This window comes from Chiloscyllium plagiosum, unplaced genomic scaffold (assembly GCF_037043375.1).
Source record: "Chiloscyllium plagiosum isolate Xiang-an unplaced genomic scaffold, Cpla_swu_hap1 HiC_scaffold_30, whole genome shotgun sequence".
Classification (NCBI taxonomy): Eukaryota; Metazoa; Chordata; class Chondrichthyes; order Orectolobiformes; family Hemiscylliidae; genus Chiloscyllium; species Chiloscyllium plagiosum.
The window spans coordinates 20,711,669-20,734,820 of record NW_028270168.1 but is presented as its reverse complement, the minus strand read 5'-3'; the positions used below and the strand labels follow the sequence as shown (position 1 = coordinate 20,734,820).

Here is a 23,152-nt window from a genome sequence, read left to right as displayed (position 1 = left end):
TCCTGCTAACCTGGTGATTAATATCATTTTATAGGCAGAACTGTTTAGTACTTGATCAATTTTTTCACTTTGCCCTAGTATCTGTCCTTTCCATTGACTTTTGGCAGCAGCCATTGACTTGATTAATATGCTTCCAGAGCTCCACTCAACTTCATTTTGCCAAATGCTTGGTTCTTCATTTTTAATGAATTTAATTTTAAAGTTAATTTGTGAGATGTAGGCATCACTGGCTGGCCAGCATTTATTGGCCATCCCTAGTTGCCCTTGAGAAGGTGGCGGTGAACTGTCTTCTTGAACAGCTGCAGTTCATCTACTCTGAGTTGACCCATGATGCCATTAGAGAGAGAATTCCAGGATTTCAACCCAATGACAGTGAGGGAATGGTGATATTTTTCCAAGTCAGGATGGTTAGTGGTTTAGATGGGAACTTGAAGGTAGTGGTGATCCCTTGTATTTGTTGCTCTTGTCCTTCTAGATGGAACTGGCCATGGGTTTGGACGGTGCTGTCTGAGGATCTTTGGTGAATTTCTGCAGAGCATCTAGTGGATAGTACACACTGCTGCTACTGAGCAATAGTGGTGGAGGGAGTGGATGCTAGTAGATGTCATGCCAGTGAAGCAGGCTGCTTTATGCTGGATGGTGTAAAGCTTTTTATGTTGTTCGAGCTGCACTCATTCAAGCAGTGGGGAGTATTCCATCACACTCCTGAGTGCTTTGTAGATGGTGGATGTTTGTCCAAGATATTGTTTCTTTTCTGATGCTTTACCATATTCCTTCACAGTGTCAAGTGTTTTGTTGAGTTACCTTGTTTGTCCAAGGTATTTTTTTTCTGATCCTTTGGCATATTCCTTCACAGTGCCAAGTGCCTTGTTGAATTACCCAGCCTTTGATAGGTTTTCATTGTTTCTCCTTTGAGAGACTAACATCTCAACTGAAACCATGTTCATTTTGGCTGTTGGCCTTGACACTTTTCTCCAACTGTCTGATTTGTCAAAGGATCTTAACTGATAAGTTTAAATTATCAGCTTTAGCTCACTTGGTACCATTCTTGCTTCTGAGTTAGAAGGTCAGGGTTTAGGTCCCACTGCAGGACTTGAGCACAAAGAGATTCTATATAGCACAGGAGAAGTGCTGCTGGTTTGAATGTGTTTGGGTGAGACTTGAAACCAAAGGTCTGTCTATCCTCTTAGCAGAATGTAAAGACTCCAATGGCACTATTTTGAAGAAGATCAGGGAGTTACTATTCTTCACAAAAACACCACAAAACCAGATTGTCTGGTCATATACGGTTTGTAGGATGTTTTGTGCACAAATGGAATGCCATGTTTTCTATATTGTAATTGTGACTTCAAAAGTACTTGACTGACTGCAAAACACTATGAGGTGTTCTGTTATTATAAAAGACACTATATAAAAAGCAAGTCTTCTTTTAAATCTCAATATGAACATGTAGCCCTCTATTTACTTGCTGACTAGCTCATGTAAATGCATTTAGGTCACACAGATGCATTTAAGCAACCGCTAGATAAGTACATGAGGGAGGAAAGTGTAGCAGGATATGTTGGAATGAGATGAAGTAAATAAACTGAGAGGATACTTATTATTTTCTACACTGATTGTAGAAGGAATTTTCTAAATATGTACATTTGTAGTCTGTATTTAACTTCTCTGATAACTACAACCCTGTGTATGGTTTGTATGTATGTTGTCTTCTGTATACCTCATAAATATTGCCAGTACTTATAACCCTGTTAAAAGCGTATACAGCAGCTAAATGCAGCCTGCTTAGGATATATGTACAGGTGTGTTTGCAGTCTACAGGCTATTCATTTGTGGCTTGTCACCAGCCTAAAGGTATTCTATTGATAGTTGTACCCACTTTGTATAAAGTATGTATGTAAACTTGGCACAGCCTCTATATAATCTGTATGTGAATTTTACATAACCTGCATTAATAGAATACTACATAGACATGAAATAGATTAGATTAGATTACATTACATTACAGTGTGGAAACAGGCCCTTCGGCCCAACAAGTCCACACCGACCCGTCGAAGCGCAACCCACCCATACCCCTACATTTGCCCCTTACCTAACACTACGGGCAATTTAGCAAGGCCAATTCACCTGACCTGCACATCTTTGGATTGTAGGAGGAAACCGGAGCACCCGGAGGAAACCCACGCAGACACGGGGAGAACATGCAAACTCCACACAATCAGTCGCCTGAGGCGGGAATTGAACCCTGGTCTCTGGCGCTGCGAGGCAGCAGTGCTAACCACTGTGCCACTGTGCCGCCCACAAATAGTTCTAGCTAAACATAAAATGAAGTTCTTGTGAAAAAGAAAGCTAAAATAATGCTGACCAAAAGGCTTTTGAATTTGACTGAACAATTGTCTTGTAGGAAAGTTTTCTTTAAACTTTTTTTTGTCTGTTGGATGTGATTAGTAATTTTACTGATGTGACCTGCCAATTATATGCTAATAGAACTTTTACCAGGCAATGGAGAAAAATGACTTTGGTTATGCATACAGGTGCTAGCTCTACTTACAGATATTTCTGGAGGTGTCATCACGTGACCTCTGACCCTAATCACCTGCCCAAATTGCACCCAAAATAGGTAGCCTGATGTTGTTAGTATTCTTCTTTATATGACTAATCAGAAAACAAATGAATGATTCTTTACTGTTAGTCAAACAAGCTCTTATTCCTGTATTTGTATTAGAACTAATAAACAAAACTACTCAAAGAAGTTTTTTTTCTTTTGTCTGGTGGCATGATTTTCTCCAGTGCTGCTGAGTTTACTGTTTCATTCCTGGAAACTCGAATCAATCAGAATGCTGTGAGTGGTGATCCAGGCCCCTTCTCCCTCCTGGTGGTTGGCAAATCTTTCAGCTCTGTCAGGCACACTGTAGCTTTAACCAGGCTGAAAAGGCAAGCCCTGCACTCAGTATTCTGGGCTGTGCTGAGATAGCACACCAGCACCAAGACAGAATAAAAATATCAGCCAAGTTTCTTACTATCAATCACTGCCATGCAGCTCCTGCATCTGTGGTCATTAGGTAATGACTTGAGACTATGCACGGACAGCTCCAATAGGCATTACAAAGTGAACAAATGATAGCTGTTGAGCCAAATTCTGCAGTAAATCAATTTATCCAGAGAGAGTGACAAACAAGGAGAAAGTTAAAGGTAATGTCACCATAGTCTTACCACAGTAGGACTGCTCTCTCATTAGAGGGTGATGACTGGTGGTGATATTACCTGAGGTCACCACATGTAAGGCGAGGGGAGATATTGAGAAGGAGAGTACTTTGTGGTAACCTCAACCATTCGTGTCACTCTGCATCACCAGCCATCTGGCCAACTGAGCTTTACTTAAGGAGAAGGTTACTCACTATTGTGTTAAAGCCTTATTTTCTCCCCCTCTCTCCTAAGGGAGCTGCATATTCATCAGGTATCTCGCCCCATGTGTTAGTCTTCACCTGTGTGATGTTAACTTTATAAGAACATAGTACTTCGATTGGGAAGATCTCATATTAATTCCAATACTTCTTCCTTTCAAGGCCATGAGTAGTCGCTTCTTTCCCTATGATGCCATAACAACAGATGCTGTGCTAAGCCTGGATGAGGACACCGTACTCTCCACCAATGAGGTACCTCAATTCCCTAAGCTGTTGTACACTCTGCGAAAATAATGTATACTTATTATTTAAATGTCTATGTAAAATTTCTGATTTCATAAAGAATTTAAAAATAGACAGTGCAAGTAATGAAGGATGATGCAATCCAATTCTGAAGCGAATATCAACCAGTAAGTGGCAGATACAGTTTAAAGTAATTAATGTCATGAAAGACTCAAGAATGGGTACATTTATTATCTAGAATAGAAATGTGACCAGTAAAAACATGTAAGGATTTTTAAGGAAAAAATTGAAAGGATATAAACATCATTGGCGAGGCTAGGATTTGTTGCCCATGTCTAACTGCCCGAGAGAAAATGATGGTGAGCTGCTTTCTTGAATTGCTGTTGTGTGTGTGATGAAGGTGCTCCTACAATATTATTTGTTACTGAGTTCTAGAATATTGACCCTGGGTGAATGAACAACAATATATTTCTAAGTCAGGATGATGTATGGCTTGGAGGGGATCTTGGAGATGGCAGTGTTCCCATGAAGCTGCTGCCCTTTCCTTCCAGGTGGTAGATGTTTCAGGTTTGTGAGACATTGTTGAAGTAGCCTTTGCTAGTTGCTGAATGCACATTGGATAATAAATCATTCTGTCTTAGTATCAGTTCAATGTTCCGCTACAGTAGAAAAGGACAAATAAGAAAGTAGGTTACAGGAGCAAAGAAATGAATGCTAATCAAAAGATGCTATTCTGAAGCTGAATCATGTATTAGTCAGACCACTTTTGAAAACAAACTGCAAAGACAGTATCAGGACTTTAAATAATAAAGGAAGGTTAAAAATTCAAAAGGTCACCATGCTTTCTTTTGTAAAGAGACTTTGATGTTTATAAAATCAATTGACAGAGCTAGACAAGGCAACTTGTCAACTATTTGTCAAACATTGTAGTGCTAGGGGATATCATTTTACATTGAAGAAGTAGAACACAAGAAGCGAAGACAGAAGAAAGTTTTGGATGTAAAGACTAATGAAAATATGGAGTGATATTGAGGAAGTATACTGATAGGAACAGCATTACATAGAATAGCATGGATAAAGGCTTTTCAGCCGGATCAGACATTAGTCTTCCACTCAAACCTGGAACTGGTTTCTAGATACAGTTTGGTGTACTTCTGAAGAGGGACAAGACAAAGATATTTTGGGGAAACAATGCCCAGATATTCCGGTAACCAGAGAGTCTTTGAAACAGTTTAGACTTGGAGTTACATGTCACAATACTGACTGTCTTTGATCAAAGGATCACCAGCGCCACCCCTCTCAACCCCACAAGTGACAAAGTGCTTGTCTGGTTGTGTTGCTCCTTCATCACTACCACCTGATGAAGGAGCAACGCTCTGAAAGTTAGTTCTTCCAATTAAACCTGTTGGACTATAACCTGGTGTTGTGTGATTTTTAGCTTTGTACACCCCTGTCCAACACCAGCATCTCCAAATCTTGTCTGGTTGCAACTTTCATGAATACCTCATACTGACCAGCCCAGTTGGAGCCAGGTTAATCACAACGGCAGCAGGTTGAGACTCTCAACTGGTTATTCATTGGCCTCAATTCACAAAGGAGCAAGAAGGTTGACTCTGAACCTTCCTCCTCAGGACTTAGTTCTGCAGAGGCAGATAGTGATGGACCAGACCAAAAGCAATGCTGCCTTTTAAATGGCCGTCCCACATCAAGCTTACCACCTTTGAGAGCACACAAATGTCTTTCACTCTCTATCTTTCACTTTTTAAGTCTATTTTTGCTCTTTCCGAACTGTTTTTATTCTTTCCATGTTTGCCACCTCTTTATTACAACTCTCTTTCTATTCCTTCTCTTTAATTATTTACATCTTTTACACCTTCACCCTCAATAACAAGGTTCCATTATTAAGCTAAGCACTCGTTTCTTCTCTTTAATTGCTATTTTATTTTCTAGACTGTAAACACGCTAAATATCAAACATCCCTCCAGTTCAGTTCCTGGAACGAGAGGTATTTTTCTTTATTAATTGAGGGGATCTGGGTCTCACTGGCTGGGCCAACATTTGTCATCCAACTCTGAAAATCCTTAAGAAGCTGGTGGTGATGAGCTGTTCTTGAACCATTGCAGTCCTTGAGATGTAAGTGTACTGAATGGATATAACCGATCAGCCAGGGGCCAATTTTGTGTCTTTTCACTTCTGATTAATTTATCCTAAATCTGTTAGTATCCACGGTTTGATATACAAATTACTGGCTGTATGGAATTAAGCTTTATAAGTAGCCCCAAGGCTCTTGGTGTTCACTGAACTGTGCCACATAAATGGGAAACTTTGGACACTTAGGTGCAAAAGTGCAGTGCAAAACTGATCCTAAATGTGACCATAAATATCAATGGTTGTATGCACCTTTTCAGGAGGATGGGTGGCGATGGAGTTAAAAACAGAAATTACAGATTCACATCACTCGTATTGTGATGTTCTTGAGCATTATCTCTGAGTGGGCTACTACTGGGATTTTGATCCTTGTTACATAACAATAGATGCACTGCATTCAACTGACTTCAGAGGCTGGAAAGTTCAACATTTCAATTGAATGTCCACCCTCTGGCAAAGAACAGACATTATCATCCATTGTTAGTTGTTTTTCACAAGTGCTGATGCAATAACCCAAAGACATAAATGATTGAGTGGTTGGCCAACCAGTTAAGTGAAAAAAATAAATTAGCAACTTCGCTTTGCAATGAGTAGATGTGTTTTCACATGCCTCATTCAACTGTGGATGAGATGGTCAGCTCTATTAATATTAATCCTCTTTATATCAAAGTACATGCCATCAGCGCTTGTCATCTCTGAACTCAGGGAAATAAACAACCCTTGCAAACAAAGTTGGAGTTTGCAGCATTGGCAGATGCTTTCTGATTTCCTTCTGTATAATAAAGGAGAGAAAGAACTTGTATTTCTGTAGGCTTTTTAACACCCGAAGCCCCAAATCTCTTCACAATGATATTCTTTTGAAGTAACTATTTTGATGGAGGAAAGATGAACTGCCAATTGTAAACAGCAGCCTCTCCTAACCAGCTTCAAGATTATCGCCAAGTAATCTTTATTAGGGAGGTTGGTTCTGGAACAATATTGGGCAGGACACCAGTGAGAACGCCTCTGCTTTTCTTCAAAATAGTCCTTTGAAGTCGTTTACATTTACCTAACAAAGCAGATGGAGCCTCCATTAAGCATTTGATTTAAAACAGAGACTCGATTCAGCGATGATGCCCATAAAAATTTATACAATGGTAATTCATTTTGAGCTATTGAATTTTTGATTGACCAATTCAGTAAATAAGTAGTTTCTCCCAAAATACTCAACAGACTTTTAGCTGTTCTGTTCAGCAGCCACCTTGAGTTTGATTGTAGGTAAATGAGTAACCTTTTGGAACCTTGACCAACGCTTCCAAAGTACCAATCTTCCCCTTTCTTGTATCAAGCCAAGTCCAGTTCATCCAATATCCCTCTGCTTGCTGATGTGCATTGGCTCCCAGCTAGGAAATGGCTAGATTTTAAAATTGTCATCCTTGTTTTAAATCCTTCAATTCCCTCTTATTTCATTAACCTCCTTCACTCCACTCCTAATTTTGCCTTCTTTTGCACTGGTGATTTTCACTTCTATTGTGGCAGCTCAAGTTCTTTTTCTTCCACTACTCTTTATTTCTTTAGGATACCCTATAAAACCTATCTCTTTGACCAAGCTTTTGTCCACATGAATCTACTATCTCCTTTTTGGGATAATATCAAATTTTGTTTAAAATTTGATTCTGTTTGATAGGGAATGCCAGCTCTGGTTCCCACTCCTAGGTATTAAGCAGTAACTTGTGCTAGAATGTACTTGTGTTTGCGTGATACCTCCTTGATTAAACAATCAGGGTTGAAATCTTCGTATGAACAACGGACCTCTGGATCAACCACTAGCAACCAATAGAATGACATATTTCAGAGAGAAGGACAGAGCATAAAGCAATGCAAGCTTACTGACATCACAACAGCCAAGTTAACACTGGTCACATGTTTCAAAGGCACAGCCTGATAAGCCATTGTCTTTTCTCTTTCTCTAGATTGACTTTGCATTCATTGTGTGGTGCAGCTTCCCTGACCGGATTGTAGGTTACCCAGCTCGCAGTCATTTCTGGGACAGCAGTAAAGGATTATGGGGTTACACATCAAAATGGACCAACGAATATTCCATGGTTTTAACTGGAGCAGCATTTTACCACAGGTACCAAAACTCAAAAGAAAAGGTGACTCCTGCTCCTGTGAGATGCTTAGAGACCTCGAAAGACCTGGGATAAGACGCTTTACTAGCACTCCCCCCAAACCAATACGCCAAGTCCTACCTGCCCAGTAGATGTTGGCTCCTTCTAAATCAGGAAGTCAAAAAATTACTTTTGATATTTTGCATATTTCATGTTGAAACTGGGTTCCATATTTATTCGACTTCCATCTCTGGAGTAAAACTGCCCAATATTTGCACGGTCCATAAGTTTCTAATGAATATAAACCAGACACAGAAAGTTTCCTTTTTGCTTTAGTTACAAATCAGTTTTTCCCACTTCATTTCTATGGTTTCACCAGCTGCAGTTACTGATATCATGGCTTTGGATATCTTTTTATCAGCATAATGTTCAATCCCATTCTTTGTCAACTGCTGTAACATGAATCAGTCATTCAGCCCTTCTGCTATTCAGTTAGAACTCCGACAGTGCAGTTTTCTTTCAGCACATACCAATTCAAGAGCAAGTGTTCTACCACTGTGATCTAACCTTGTCACTAACTTTGCCTGAATCAAAAATTTAATGCAGGACCTTTGTGTTTAATATGACTTAGTACCTCAAAGTGACTGATGCATTTCTGGCTTAATCACCAGGAACGCTGCACAGAACAAGCAACTTTGGTTGCTGTCTATGTTTCTGAGCTCTCTTTTTCTTTGTGTGCCTTTGTAGATACTACCATCACCTGTTCACACATTACCTGCCAATCAGTTTACATGCGCTCTTGGACCAGACAGCTAACTGCGAAGACATCCTGATGAATTTCCTGGTGTCAGCAGTCACTAAGCTTCCCTCAATCAAAGTCACACAGAAGAAACAATATAAAGAGACATTGATGCAACAGGTAGGTCAAGTTATTTTTCTCGATGAAGGAACTCTGTGGACAGGGGATTTATTTGCTTATGGGCTTTTCAGAATCATAGCTGAAAAATGGTTTTAATCAGTAGAAACTATTTCGATAAAGAGATGAGTCAGTAATCAGCCAGAGCATTGTATCTTATTCTTGATGGCATACACTTCAGGAAGGATATCATGGACGTGGAGAGGGTACGGAAGCATTTTTTTTGAGGAAGGAATAATTTTGAGCCTTCCTCATTAGGAATATGAAACTAGCCCTTTACTCCTCTGTTAGTTTAGTTATTAAAGGATGAGGTCTGCTTGGACTCAGAGACAGCAGAAAAGATGAGAATGAGACATGAGGCCATTCATCCCCTCAAGCCAGGCCTGCCAATCAGTGAGTTAAAAGCTGATCTGTATCTTAACTCAATCCACCATATCCCTGCCTAGTAAAAATCTATCAATCTTAAGTTTAAAATAATTGCCTCTACAACAACAGCTTGTATTTTTATTGCACCTTTAACAGAACAAAATTTTCCCAGAGACTTCAACGAAGTGTTGTGAAGCAATATGTGATCATGAGCCATGTAAGGAGCTATTAGGGCAAGTAAAGATGTTGTTTTAAATCATAGAGTCATACAGCATGGCAACAAGCACTTCAGTGCAATTTGTCCATGCCAACCAGGTTTCCCAAACTAAACTAATCCCAATCCCTCGAAACCTTTCCCAATCACATACCTGTTTAAAGGTTAATCTCAAACAAGGAAAGCACGTTAGAGAAGCTAAGAGAGAGAATTCCAATTCTTTAGGCTCAGCAACTAATTGCATGGCCACCAATAGTGGAACAAGTAAAATTAGAATGTTCAGAGACCTCAAAAGAGTATGGATATCTAAGTGTGTTTGGAGAAGTCAGCAGAGGTACTGAGGGGTAAGGCAAAGGAGGGTTTTGACAACAGTGAAAATTTTTTAAATCCACAGATTTTTTGAAATCATTTTTTTTCTGGAAGACAATTCCACACTTCTATCACTCCTGGCATGAAGCAGAGTTTCTTGATTTCTCTTGTGAATGATCTTGCTCTGATTTTAAGGTCACCCTTTGTCTAAGACTCTCCTCAACAGCAGAGAAAGTTTCGCTTTACCAACCCTAGCAACAGGAGAAATTAAAAAAAATCAGTTAAAGGCACCCTTGGGTGGAGCCAAATTATTTAGTTACTGATTATCAACATGAAACTTGAGCTGTATGACAGGGTCGGGTGAGATCCTGGACCGGGAATAAATAATTAATTATTTATTCAGACATATCAGACATATGTTACATAAAACCCACCATTAGAAATAAATACGAACAGTTAGCTTTGGTTCCATGATTCCATTGCTGAATAATGTTCATGTCATGATAAAATTCCAGTGATTATTCTGCCAGCTGCCTCTCTTTGCCACAATCAATAATCACTCTTGATTAAACCGGTGAATTCCTAATAACACGAGCTGGAACAGGACCATTCTGCTAGCATCAGCAGTCCTGTACGCTAGTTGTGAAAAATTATCCATTTGTAATATTTATGTCTGGTTCAATTTAATTATGGGTACTGCATGCAATTTTTAATTAAAGCCCTTTAAATAATAGATATGATCCTTTCAAATTCAGTTGTTAGCAGTGTTGCCATTAGTGTATCATTTCAAGTAATTGATTTTAGCTTTGTCCTTTGCTCCAACTGCCAGGTTATATTTAATAAAAATACTCACATTAACATTAATTTCCCCCGACCCTCACCACCGTCATGACTATCTCTCCAAGACTAGGTTGATAGAAGTAGCAGGAAACCTTGTTTTTAATCTCTGGCGTGTAATTTCAAAGATTTCCTGTCTTTAACATTCTTTCAGCTTCAACTCATCTAACACTCTGCTAGCCGCATCCTAATCCAGCTTTAGTCATGTTCATCCATCGGTCCAGGAAATTTCCTGGTTGCTCCCAATCTGCAACAACAATGTTACTGAAATGCAGCAGAAGTGGGTTTCAAAAGGGCTCCCAGCAAAGTTATGGTACCTCACCTCACCACCTAGAGCTTGGGCCACTTTAACAGTTGTCTGAAGTCTCAGCAATTAGTGGAAATCACTCTCACCACTGAGTCAGAAGAATGACAGTACAAGTCCCACTCCGAGACTTGAGAACATAATCCAGGGAGTGCAGCGAAGGCTTACCAAATTGGTTCACAGGATGACAGGACTGACATATGAGAAGAGATTGTATTCACTGAAGTTTAGAAAAATGAGGTGGGGGAATCCCTTAGTAACCTATAAAATTCTAACATGAAGTTCAGTAAGGCATTTGACAAGGTCCCACATGGAAGCTGGTCCAAAAGAACCCATGGAATCCAAGACAAGTTGGCAAACTGGATCAAAAATGCGCTTACAAATAGGAAGCAAAGAGTGATGTTGAAGAGTTGTTTTTCTGTCTGTGACCAACAGTGTACCACAGGATTGGTGCTGGGATTCTTGCTTTTTGTTATGTAAATTAATCAGTAAGGTAATGATGGGTCATGGGGAAAAGGCAGGACACTGTTATCAAATCAGAAATAATCTCACTGAACATTGGAGCAGACTCAATGGGCTGAATAGCCTGCTTGTAGACACTCCATTGCAGTACTGAGGGCATATTGCACTGACAGAGATTTCATTATTAGGATGAGACTTTAAACCAAGGTCCTTTAAATGGTGGACTTAAAAGATTCCATGGCACCATTTTGGCAAAAGATCAGGCAGTCCTCCCTGGTATCCTGTCCAATTTTTATCTTTCAGTAAGTCTCAGTAAATCAGATTATCTGATCATTATCACATTGGTATTTTGTGTGAAACTGCTTTGCATAAATCGATTGCTGCATTTCCTACACAAAAGTACATTAGTTTCTGTATGGCACCTTTGCCATGTCTTGAAGTTGGAAGAGACACCATGTACATAATAGTTCTTTTTACAATGGTGAAAGCTGAATTCAATAAACTTCTGGAATTTAAAAAGAAACTAGTCTAATGATAATCATGTAACCACTGCTGCTGGTCATAAAGATCCATCTGTTTTACTGAAATCCCTTTTAGGTAAAGAAACCTGCCAACCTTACCCTCCATGTGACTCATAACCCACTGGAATGTGTTTGACTCTTAGATACCCTCTGGATAATTAGAGATGGGCAATAAATATTGGCTGAGCCATATGCCCCAAACAAGTAAAGGAAAGCTTGTATTTATGTAGCATCTTTAATATGGCAAAAAGATCACAGTGCATTTCACAGAAAAATCAAGCAAAATATTGCAGTAAGCCACATAATATTTTGACAGGTGGTGAGGTAAATTTTAGGGAGTGACTTAAAGGAGGAGAGTAAAGTAGAGATGACAGGAGCTTTAGGGGGAAAATGCCTGAGCCAAGCAAATGAAGGCAGGTCTGTTAACAGGAGACTCATAATAAAAACTGGGATACTCAAAAGGTCAGAATTGATGGCCATGGATTTCAGAGGGTTGTAGATTTTAGAGGGTTGTAGAGCTTGAAGGCATTACAGAGGTTGGAAGAGATGAGCTTGAACTGTTGTGGTTAGAAAGCAGGCCCATCACCATCTTGGGCCAAGTAACTGTGACTCTTACAAGTGACCTCAACATCCTGAGAAATAATTATAAAAGAAACACTGCTACAGGATTTCTCAGTGGGAGCCAGGGGATCCCAGAGGTTGGTGACAGGGTAGATTGCAATGTGGGGGAGTGATTGGCAGTGGAAGAGGGGTTGCAGATGAAGCTGGGTCTTATGTTCACTGTGGGGAAGAACCTGATGATGCTATTTGAATGAAGTTGGGAATGACTTGTTGTCCTCCTGTCCACTCTAGATACCTCGACCACAGAGCCAAGCCCTAGAAATCAGCTAAATTCAGTCAGAGGTCTGCAATGGTCCAAGGGGATTCTAAGGAGTTACAAATAGACTCTAAATATTTGAAATGTCCTCCTCAATTGGGAGTGCCTGCGTGTCAATTGTCTGATGATCCTGGTGTTAGGTTTGACTCACTGGCTAGCGCTTTCCCCTTGGAATCAGAAATCCTGGGTTCAGATTCTCACTGTAATGAGTTTATAATCTCAGCTGACACTCCCAGTACAGTACCCCAAGGAGTACTGCGCCCTGAAGTGCCATCTTTCAGGCACGACGGTAGATGGCGACTATCTCAAGTAAAAGTTCCCTATGTGCAAGTTCAATAAGTACATTGAAATGGTAAGAGAGAGAGAGACAGAGACCATTGTTGAAAGGCGAGAGAGGATTTTATTCCCAGGCAAGCATTCTCTTGTATTCAGTATGGTAATACCAAGGATTGCTAAACATTGCCACTTTAAGATTTCAGCATTTCACCACTAACCTTCTCTGTTTGGTGAGTTCAAGTGGATGGAATCAGTTTTCAAGACTGTACTTGCTCGTTCGTTCTATTCCCTTCGCAGCTGGAAACTGGATTGATTTTTGGTTCGATTGGGTAGGCAGACCTGTGAGATTTAGACACCATCATTCATGGGTTGAACTAACACTGACATGAAGCAATCAATGATGTGCCCAGTGTGGACGGAAGGTTTAGTAATCATACTACCGTCCCTTGTTGTTGATATATTATTGATTAACTCTTGCTGAATAATTTAGGGGCTGTAATTCTAGTAATGACTAAAGTAAATGAATTCCAAAAACCTGTGCCCTTAGCATTTAACTGCCTGGACCCGCACGGCAGAATGTACTCAGTATGACAAATATTCGCTGTGGTTTAGCTACCTATTGTAGAATTTTATTTAACACTACCTATTTTCAGCTGTTTGCAATTTCTTCAGGGCTATTAGTGCTCAACACTGGCACTTAGATGTGATGTGCAGTAATAGTCACATGCTTATTTTGACGCTGCTGGTAATTAGGAAACTCTCAAAGAGTTTCTGGGCTTTCTTCAGTTTCTGGGTTGTACTCACTGGGCCAAATTGTACTGGAGCACCATATGGAACGAGACCTTTCTGCAGTACCCTTGTGCTCAATTAGAATTGCGCCATTACCTTGTTAAAAGCTTGAATTGAGAACCGTGCAGTGGGGGCAACAGGACCTCATTGAACAACAGAGCAAACAGTCCAATAACCATTGAGATCTAAGAACTGAGAGAGAAAACTGTGCAACAAAAGGGAAGGAAATAACTGAATGAGAGTCAAATCAGATTAACAAAGGATAGGTAAGTGAAAAGCTAAGAATTGGAAATGTGATCTTGTTTCTTTCAATCCCTGAGTGTACTTTACCACATTAAGGGAAAATAATTCACAGCTTTAAGTACCCTGTCAGGGTGGAAATATTCTAACAGATATTGTTGCTCAAAGGTACTTAATGCTGTTAATTATGAGTCCTCACATTCTGAACTGAGTCCAGCATGTTTATAAAATTAATAGAGAGCTAAGGACAAGATGTCACTTATGTGAATCATACAGAGGAGTGGTGAGCAAGTCCTGGAGATTCTCAACTTGCATCATATTTCTCAATCTCTCAAATGTTCTGGGTAATACCATCCATACGATGCATGAAACAGGAGTAGACCATTCAGTCCCCCAGTGGTCCACCATTCAATAAAATCATGGCTGATTTGATTATGGTCTTAACTCTACTTTTCTTCCTGCTCTTCATAATCCTTGTCTCCCTTTTTCAGCGAGAATCTAATAATCTTTGTATTAAAAATTTTCAATAACCCTACTTCCACTGGCCCCTGCGAAAGAGGGAGTTCCACAGACTCCCAACCCTCTGATTGTAAAACGTCCTCCTCTGTCTGTATTAAATGGGAGACCCCTAATTTTTAAACTGTATCCCCTAATTCTAGTCTTTCCCAAACTGTTCTTTCATTCATCTTGTCCCCTCAGGATCTCATTTGTTTCAGTAAGATCGTAGACCCAAACTGTCCAGCCTTTCTTTATAAGAAATGCACTGAATCCAGGAATCAGTGGTTTTGACCTTCCCTGAACTGTTTTAATGCAATTATGTCCTTTCCTTTAATAAGGAGACCAAACAATGCACAATACAGTAACAAAACATTCCTACTTTTATATTTCATTCCCCTTGTGATATACAGCAACATTTCATTTGACTTCTCATCAATTGATGTTCCTGCATATGATCTTTAAGAAATTCATGTATCAGATTACTGAGCTCTCTCTGTACCTCAGAGTTCTGCACACTCTCTCTACTCAAATAGTATGTTGCTGTTTTCATCCTTCTTGACACAGTGGACAAGTTAAAATTTTTCACATTATATTTCTTCTGCAGACTGTTTGTCCATTTATTAACCCATCTTTATCTCTTTGCAGATTTTTTGTGTCTTCTTTACAGCTTGATTTCCTACATATCATAAGCAAATTTAGGAATCACACATTTGGTTGCTTCTTCCAAGTCACTGATATTGATTATGTCTACACTTATATATTTCCCTTACACCATGAGTTCTTATTTTGTATAGAAAGCTTTTTTTTTAATCTGGCACTTTATCAAATGCCTTCAGGAAGTGTTAAGTGCACAAAAACCACAAGCCGTCTTGTATCCACACGATTTGTTAGTTTCTCAAATAACTTGAAAAACCTATTCACCATGATCTTCCTTTCATAAAACCATGTTGACTCTGCCCAATTGTACTGAGGTTTTCTCAATGTCTCGTTATAACCACCTTAATAATAGATTCCAAGCATTTTTTCTAAATTACAGGTATTAAGATGTCAGTAGTTTCCCGCTTTGTGTCTTCTTCATCTCTTGAATAGAGGAATTTTATTCTCTGGTTTCCAACCAAACTGGATGTTGGCAAAATCAGGGGAATGTTGGAAAATTAAAATCTACTATCTCAGCAACAACTTATTTTAAGAATCTAAGGTTAAATCCTTTGGGATCTAGGGATTTGTCAGCCTTTAGTTCTCATATTTTGTCAATATCTAGTGATTGTAATTTCCAGCTTTCCTTTCACCACTTAATTCACAATTACTTCTGGGACGTTACTTGTGTCCTCTATTGTGAAGGCACATGTAAAATATCTGTTTGATTCATCCTTATTTTCCTATATTAATTGCCAAGACACACTCTCTAAAGGATTCTCGCTCACTTTATTTACACGTTATTTATAAATACTGATAGAAGCTTTTACTATCTATTTTTATATTTCCAGCTGGCTTTTGTTCACACTCTGATTTCTCCCTCCTCATTATTCCTTGCTATGTTTAATATTCCATCAAATCTTCTGACCTGCTACTAACCTTTACAAATTGTATACTCTCTGTTTCAATTTAATACAATTGTTAACTTCATTCATTAGCCACAGATGATTTTTCGTAGATTTTTTCTTTTTCACCACCATGTATCTTTGATGGGTGCTGTGGCGATACTGGTATTGGACAAAGTTAGAAGTCACATGACACAAGGTTATAGTCCAACAGGTTTATATGAAATCACAAGCTTTGAGTGCTGCTCCTTTGTCAGCTGAAGTGTTTTGATTTTCAGCTTCCCTTTCCTCACTTGATTCACAATTATTTCTGGGATGTTATTTGTTTCTTCTGCAGTGAAGACTCATGTAAAATATTTATTCAATTCATCCATAATTGTCTCATTTTCTGTTATTAATTGCCAAGACTGTATCAAGATGAAGGAGCAGCACTCTGAAAGCTTGTGATTTCAACTAGACCTGTTGGACTATAATCTGGTGCCGTTTGACTTCTGTTTTTTTGGGTGTTCTGAAATATTTGCTCAAATGTCTACCACAACATCTTTACTGAACTATACTTTAACCTAATTTCAATGCATTGCCTATCAGCATCAGAAATGAGTGACTTTATTAACAAACACGCATTCTAGCATCTGTTCTCTTTGCCAGTGCTGACTGACCTGCTGAGTGTTTCCAGTATTTTCAACATTTAGGTTCTGGTTTCCAGTATTTTGGCCAGAAATTATGGTGTTACTAATGGACAAAGATGTTAATAGAAAGGAGCACAAAAGATTGATATATGTTTTAATGTCTGTTTCTTTGCTTGTGCTTTCTCAGTGCCATGAATTGAATATTAACCTATTAGTCATCACAACTCAAGGCCAATTTTGGATAGCTAGCAACCTTACTGACACTCTAAACTCAGAAGATGTGCTTAATTCAAAATCGAAGCATTACTGGGTATATAAATGCAGGTTGTTGTTACACAGCACCAAGATAAAGCAGAAGTTTGTTTTTGACACATAATGCCATTATGAACTAAAAAAAATCTTTTGCCTCTACTCGGTTTATATCCCTCTATTTCCTGCCTGTTCATACATCTATATCTCTTTTTGACTGATTAACAAAGTTGTTTTCTTTGTTCCTGATCATACAGGGGTCAAAGACTACTCTCTGGGCTAATCCAGATCATTTCACACAGAGACAGAACTGCATTAACACATTTGCCAGCTGGTTTGGCTCCATGCCTCTTGTACAATCACAGCTACGCCTTGACCCTGTACTTTTCAAGGACCAAGTCTCCATCCTTCGGAAAAAGTACCGTGATATCGAAAGACCTTGAAGAACAAAGCTCTGAAGAGTCACTTTCTGTTGGCCTGGCCAAGGCACATCACCAGGTCAAAGGTCGTCTCAAAGGAGCACAAGACAAGTAAGAACAGATCAAGGCTCTGCGGGCTCTCCTTACATCTTTTAGACAATTTTCCCCAAAGCCTAAGGGAGCAGGCCAGTGACTTTATTTTTTAACTTGCTGTTATTTACTACAACACAATCCATGTGGAACGAACAGAAACATGATCTATCTCCTTTAAGTGAAGCAGTTTGGAAGAAGTTCAGAGAAGTAGCAGGACGGGTTATACAGTAAGTTCACATCACAAGACTGTGCTTGAGCTAATTCTCATGAAGAGTGAACCAGTTCTCCCCAGTTGCTTATATTATAACCTACTTTTTATGAAAGACTGTGTGCAGATTATTTGTAAGCCTGTACTATATAAGGACCATAATCTAATCAAGCTATGGACTGAGAGTTCAAGGTAAATTAATGAAACTTGGCAAACATATATTAATGATTTCATTCTTTTCATCATCAACCTAAGAAGCCTGTAATAATCAACTGATATAAAATATGGGTGTCAACAGGTGAGTGTTAGGGCCTGAACAGCACTCTGATTTGCAGGATTCTTGCTTCTGGATCTGTCATTCAATACAGAATGGTGTAAAAGAAACTGTGAAGAGGTCCCCCTGCTATGATCTGTCTAGCACATCAGTTTCCATGAAGATTCAATGAGTTGGTTTTAACAGCAAATTGTTCATGGTTTTAAAAAAATGCAGTTCAAAATGAAAGATGCATGTTGCTACCCACAGGATTATGTTGTATTAAATTACATTTTGCCCAATGGTGTCGCATTGCATTGAATAATTTAGCAGAAACCCTTTCAGTCTCTCTCAGGAACACACCAGCCTTAGACACCACAGCAAAGGAGGAGGTCATTTAGTCCATCGTCTCAATAGCCGCTCTTTGAAAGAGCTATGCAGCATCCTATTTCCGCATAGGTCAGCAATTACTTTCTCACACATGTTATAAAGCAGAGGTTGACTGCTTCCCTCCTTCGAGAACAAAAACTGAAACATCTAAAGAGGAATGACTCATCCTATAATTTGTAAGAAGTGTATGAAAAGTGGTGTAACCTGCTTCTCAGCAACTTCTAGTGGTTAAATAAAATAAATCCCTGACACTCATTTTAAAATCAACAAGTAGCAATTTATTTTTCTAACTCTAACAGTGACCAAATTAACTAAACTATTAACAAACCGAATAAAACCCTTCTAACTACTAACTATTCCCAAATAAAACAAGATTCTAATAGTATGCTGTTCCAATAAATACAAGTCTAACTCACAAAATATAATTTAGTCTTTCAAAATGACAGCCAAGTTACATGTCTTCTGGAATGTTGTTCACCTTCTCCCATCGATCTTCTGTCACAAATTCCTTTTCCTCTTATTCTTTGTAGTTGGTACCATTATTATTTAGATGATGCTTTTCGTAATGCATAGATGACTGTGAAGTCCAATTTCTCTCCAGAGAGAGCTGTTTGCTCTGGCAGATGGCATTAGCTCTGGGTTCTCTGTCCAACTGCCCCCTTCTTTTATACCTGTGATGATGTAACAATATTTCTTACAATAGAATTGCTCCTATGTTATTAAAACCATCAGATTTAAACTTAATAGATTTTTGGTATCTACGTGCCAATTTGATTGGCTAAATTCAAACCTGTTTTCTTCGTAAAAACAGCTGCTTAGCCTGCTAACTGTGTGGCCTTTCAATACAAGTGTTTCAGTTCAGGCTCTCTGTATGCTACAAGTTGTTCACAGGCATCTATTTTAACTCTAAGCACCAAAAAAAACCACCATCTTTTGAAGGGATTACTTAATGCTTTTCCCATTTCACAATTTTACACACAACAAATTCTAACTTCCTGCCTCCCAATCTAATTAATCTACCCAACTTCACAACACTTAAGTAGATCTCAAACATCCTTTTGAAAGTTAATATTGAAACTGCTTCTACCACCTTTTGAAGCAGTGCATTCTAGATCATTAAAACACACTGGGTAATAAATGAAAGCTCATCTCTTCTCTGGTTCTTTTGCCAATTGGCCTTATAAGAGAAAAAGATGACAGCTTTGGAGTTCCATTATGTGAATTAAGCATATTGAATACTTAATATACATGTGTGGAATTACATTATCCACTGTTTCAGCTGAATTTGTTTAATTAAAAATAAACAAGATAATGCTGCTCAAATTCACAAAGGTATACAGTAACATTTGGGCAAATTAGGTTAAGACCAGTGGCTGAGTTATATTTCTCAGGCATTGTTTGGGATTGCTCGGGATTGCTCCATTCATTTGAGGACGTTTACTGCCTGCTTCTTATCTTTCGGATGTGGAATGTTAACTGAGCAGGTGGACAGGTGAATTTTACAGCTTCAATGCCTGAGGCTGCAGTTATCACAACTGAAATCTCACGGCTGAACTGCTTTGGGTGACACAGAAGAACTGCTTAGTTTTTTTATTCCTTTGTAGGATATGGGCATCTCTAAAGACCATGCTAATGTTTTGAGAAAGTGGTGGGGAGTCACTTTTTCAATACAATGGAGTGGCACGCTCAGCCATTTTCAAAAGGCACTTAAAATTCCAATCCTTCATTAATAATTATGCTCAAAGTACAATAGACAAATCCCTCACAGTTTTGTTTAAACTTCCATCTCTTATAGTATTTTCAGGCATAGAGTCATAGAGCTGTACAGCATGGAAACAGACCCTTTGGTTCAACTCATCCATGCTGATCAGATATCCTAAATTAATCTAGTTCTATTTGCCAACATTTGGCTCATATCCCTCCAAACCTTTCCTATTCATGTATTCATCCAGATTTAGGCATATTTAGGGAAATCACATTTGGAGTCCTGCTCTCTCTCTCTCTCTCTCACTATGAACAGACATCAACATACTGTATTAGCTCAGATTTCTTTACTCACACTATTAATCCTCCATGGACATGCTCACACATCGCCTTTCACATGTACACTCCTAATATATACAATTCTCCACAAGCACAAAGATATGAGTATTAATACATTCAGACAAAATGCCTAACATAGGCTCTCAGTGCTACATGCAAGTATACCTCCAGACAATATCAGTCTTCCACACTCAGTTCTACTTGCATATCCAAACATACACATATACCCCACCCCACACACACACAAAAGACATGCAGAGCCTCATTTACATGAATCAATCACATACAATTCCACTGTGCATTCACAAGCATTAAAACACATTCAGAAATGCACACAATACTTCATTAATATTCACACACCTATCTCGTATACTTGGAGATGATGGGACAGAGAGATAGCCAACAGATAATCACCTTGCACAGTTCAGCGAGTTCCCGATCCAAACAAATAGAACTGTAATTTGGTGAGTTAAGCTGAACTGATGAGCATGGAAGTAAATTTCACGGGATGCTCTTGCAGTGAAGATTGAAATGCTGCTGCAGAGCTTACAGAATAGTTTTACTTAAAATACTGAAGATAATCAACTTGCTGAATTTACAATAGCTATTAAACTCAATCACAATGAAATGAGATACAATAGTTTCACACACAGGACTGTGACTTAGAAGTGATGGCCAATTGCGAAGAATGTAACACACCATTCCAATCAACGGCTTCTCAAGCAACAATAACAGATTACAGTCTCTAACATATGCCTTTTTATCTGATGTGTCTCAAACACAGGAAAAGCCCAGGCTTTTCTCCCACATATAAATTGCACAAAACTAAAACAATGACAGTAGGAAGTGACTCAGTCCACCCTGCCTGTTCTGGAAGCTCCTCTTCAATCATTGGTGAACCCATGGACTGGACTTCTGTCTAGTGTAGAAATTTTCTAAGCAATCTGTTCAGATGTTGTTAGATACCTTTGGAGCAGGTGAGATTTGAACGTGGGCTTCCTGGTTCAGAGGTAGGGTCACTACTACTGCAAGTGTCCTTCCAGCTGGTGTAATGGATGCAAAACCCTGGAATCATTTAACAATCAAATGACAAGCTGAATGGATGTACTCCAAGATATTTCTGGATGGGCAAGTTATGATAACTGAATGACTTCCCTCCTCTTAATCATTTTGGAAAATTATTTATAGGAAAAAAAGTATCTTCCTTAATCAGTGTCAATCTTGGCTCGTTGGGTAGCACATTTCCCTGTGGCTCAGAAGGTTGTAAAGGAACACTGAGGGAGTGCTGCACTGCCAGAGGTTTCTTCTTCCAGTTGGGACATGAAACCAGGGGCTTGTCCACTCTTTAAAATCCCAGTGTACTGTCTTGAAGAAGAGCAGAGACATCCTGGCCAAGATTTATCCCTCAATCCCTCTCACAAACCAGATTGCCTGGTCATTATCACTCTTGAGTTTGTATGACCTTGCAATGTGAAAATTGGCTGTTGCGTTTCCTATATTACAACAATGATTACACTTCTGAAAAAAGTACATAATCATTGTGATATACAGTCAGGAGGGTTTTGCACTAGAAGTCTACAACATTGCCTCCAGACCCCATGAAGTCTTGTGGCTTTGGGTTAAATATGGGCAAGGAAACCTCCTGCTGGCTACGACGTACCATCCTCCCTCAGCTGATGAATCTGTACTCTTCTATGTTGAACAAAGATTGGAAGAAACACCGAGGGCACAAAATATATCTGGGTGGGGGATTTCAATGTCCTTTAGCAAGTGCATCTTGGCAGCAGCATTACCAATCAAGCTGTTAGGGTCCTAAAGGGCATAGCTACCAGACTGGGTCTGCGACAGGTGGTGAGGGAACCAATAAGAGGGAAAAACACACCTGATGTCACCCTCACCAATCTGTCTGCTACAAATACATCTGTCCATGATAATATCTGTAAGAGCGACCATCACACTGTCCTTGTGGAAATGAAATCTTGCCTTCACTGTATGATTCTATGACTATAATACCCTGCATCATGTTGTGTGGCATCATCAACGTGCTAAATGGGACAGTTTTTGAACAAATATAGCAATTCAAGACTGGGCATCCATGAGGTGCTGTGAGCTATCAACAGCAACAGAATTGTACTCCAGCACAATTTGCAACCTCATGGTCTGGCATATCCCCCCTTCACCAGTTACAATCAAGCCAGGGGATCAACTCTGGTTCAATGAAGAGTGCAGAAATGTATGCCAGGAGCAGCAACAGGTATGCCTGAAAATGAGATGTCAACCTGGTTAAGCCACCAAACAGGACTACTTGTGTACCAAACAGCATAAACAGCAAGTGATAGGCAGAGCTAAGTGATCCCACAATCAACGGATCAGACCTAAGCTCTGCAGTCCTGCCACATCCAGTTGAGAATGGTGGTGAATGATTAAACAACTCACTGGAGGAGGTGGCTTCACAAACATTCTCATCCTAAATGATGGAAGAGCCCAACACATCAGCCTAAAAGATAAGGCTGATGCATTCACAGCAAACGTCAACCAGAATTGCCGAGTGGATTATTTCTCGTGTCTTCCTCCAGAGGTGCCCACAGTGCAAATACCAGTCTTCAGCCATTTTGATTCACTCTGCGCGATATCAAGAAATAGTTGAAGACATTGGATACTCCAAAGGCTATAGGCCCTGACAACATTCTGGCAATAGTACTGAAGACTTGTGCCTTGCCCTTAGCCAAACTGTTCTAGTACAGTTACATCACTGGCAATTACTTGAAAATTGCCCAGGTATGTCCTGTATACAAAAAGTAGGAAAAATCCAATCTGGCCAATTACACCCATC

At 39.3% G+C, this 23,152-nt stretch overlaps 1 protein-coding gene across 1 annotated transcript in view; it reads left to right on the top strand.

The window, feature by feature from the left end:
• The window catches only part of LOC122563602 (exostosin-1-like), a 260,921-nt gene extending 242,733 nt beyond the window's left edge, over positions 1-18,188 (top strand). Inside the window, exons 8-11 of the mRNA XM_043717538.2 lie at positions 3,567-3,656; positions 7,748-7,908; positions 8,633-8,804; positions 17,171-18,188. Of these exons, the coding sequence (XP_043573473.1) occupies positions 3,567-3,656; positions 7,748-7,908; positions 8,633-8,804; positions 17,171-17,356 (609 nt within the window). The 3' untranslated portion in view covers positions 17,357-18,188. The remainder of the gene's footprint in view (positions 1-3,566; positions 3,657-7,747; positions 7,909-8,632; positions 8,805-17,170) is intronic.
• Positions 18,189-23,152: the final 4,964 nt, after the last annotated feature.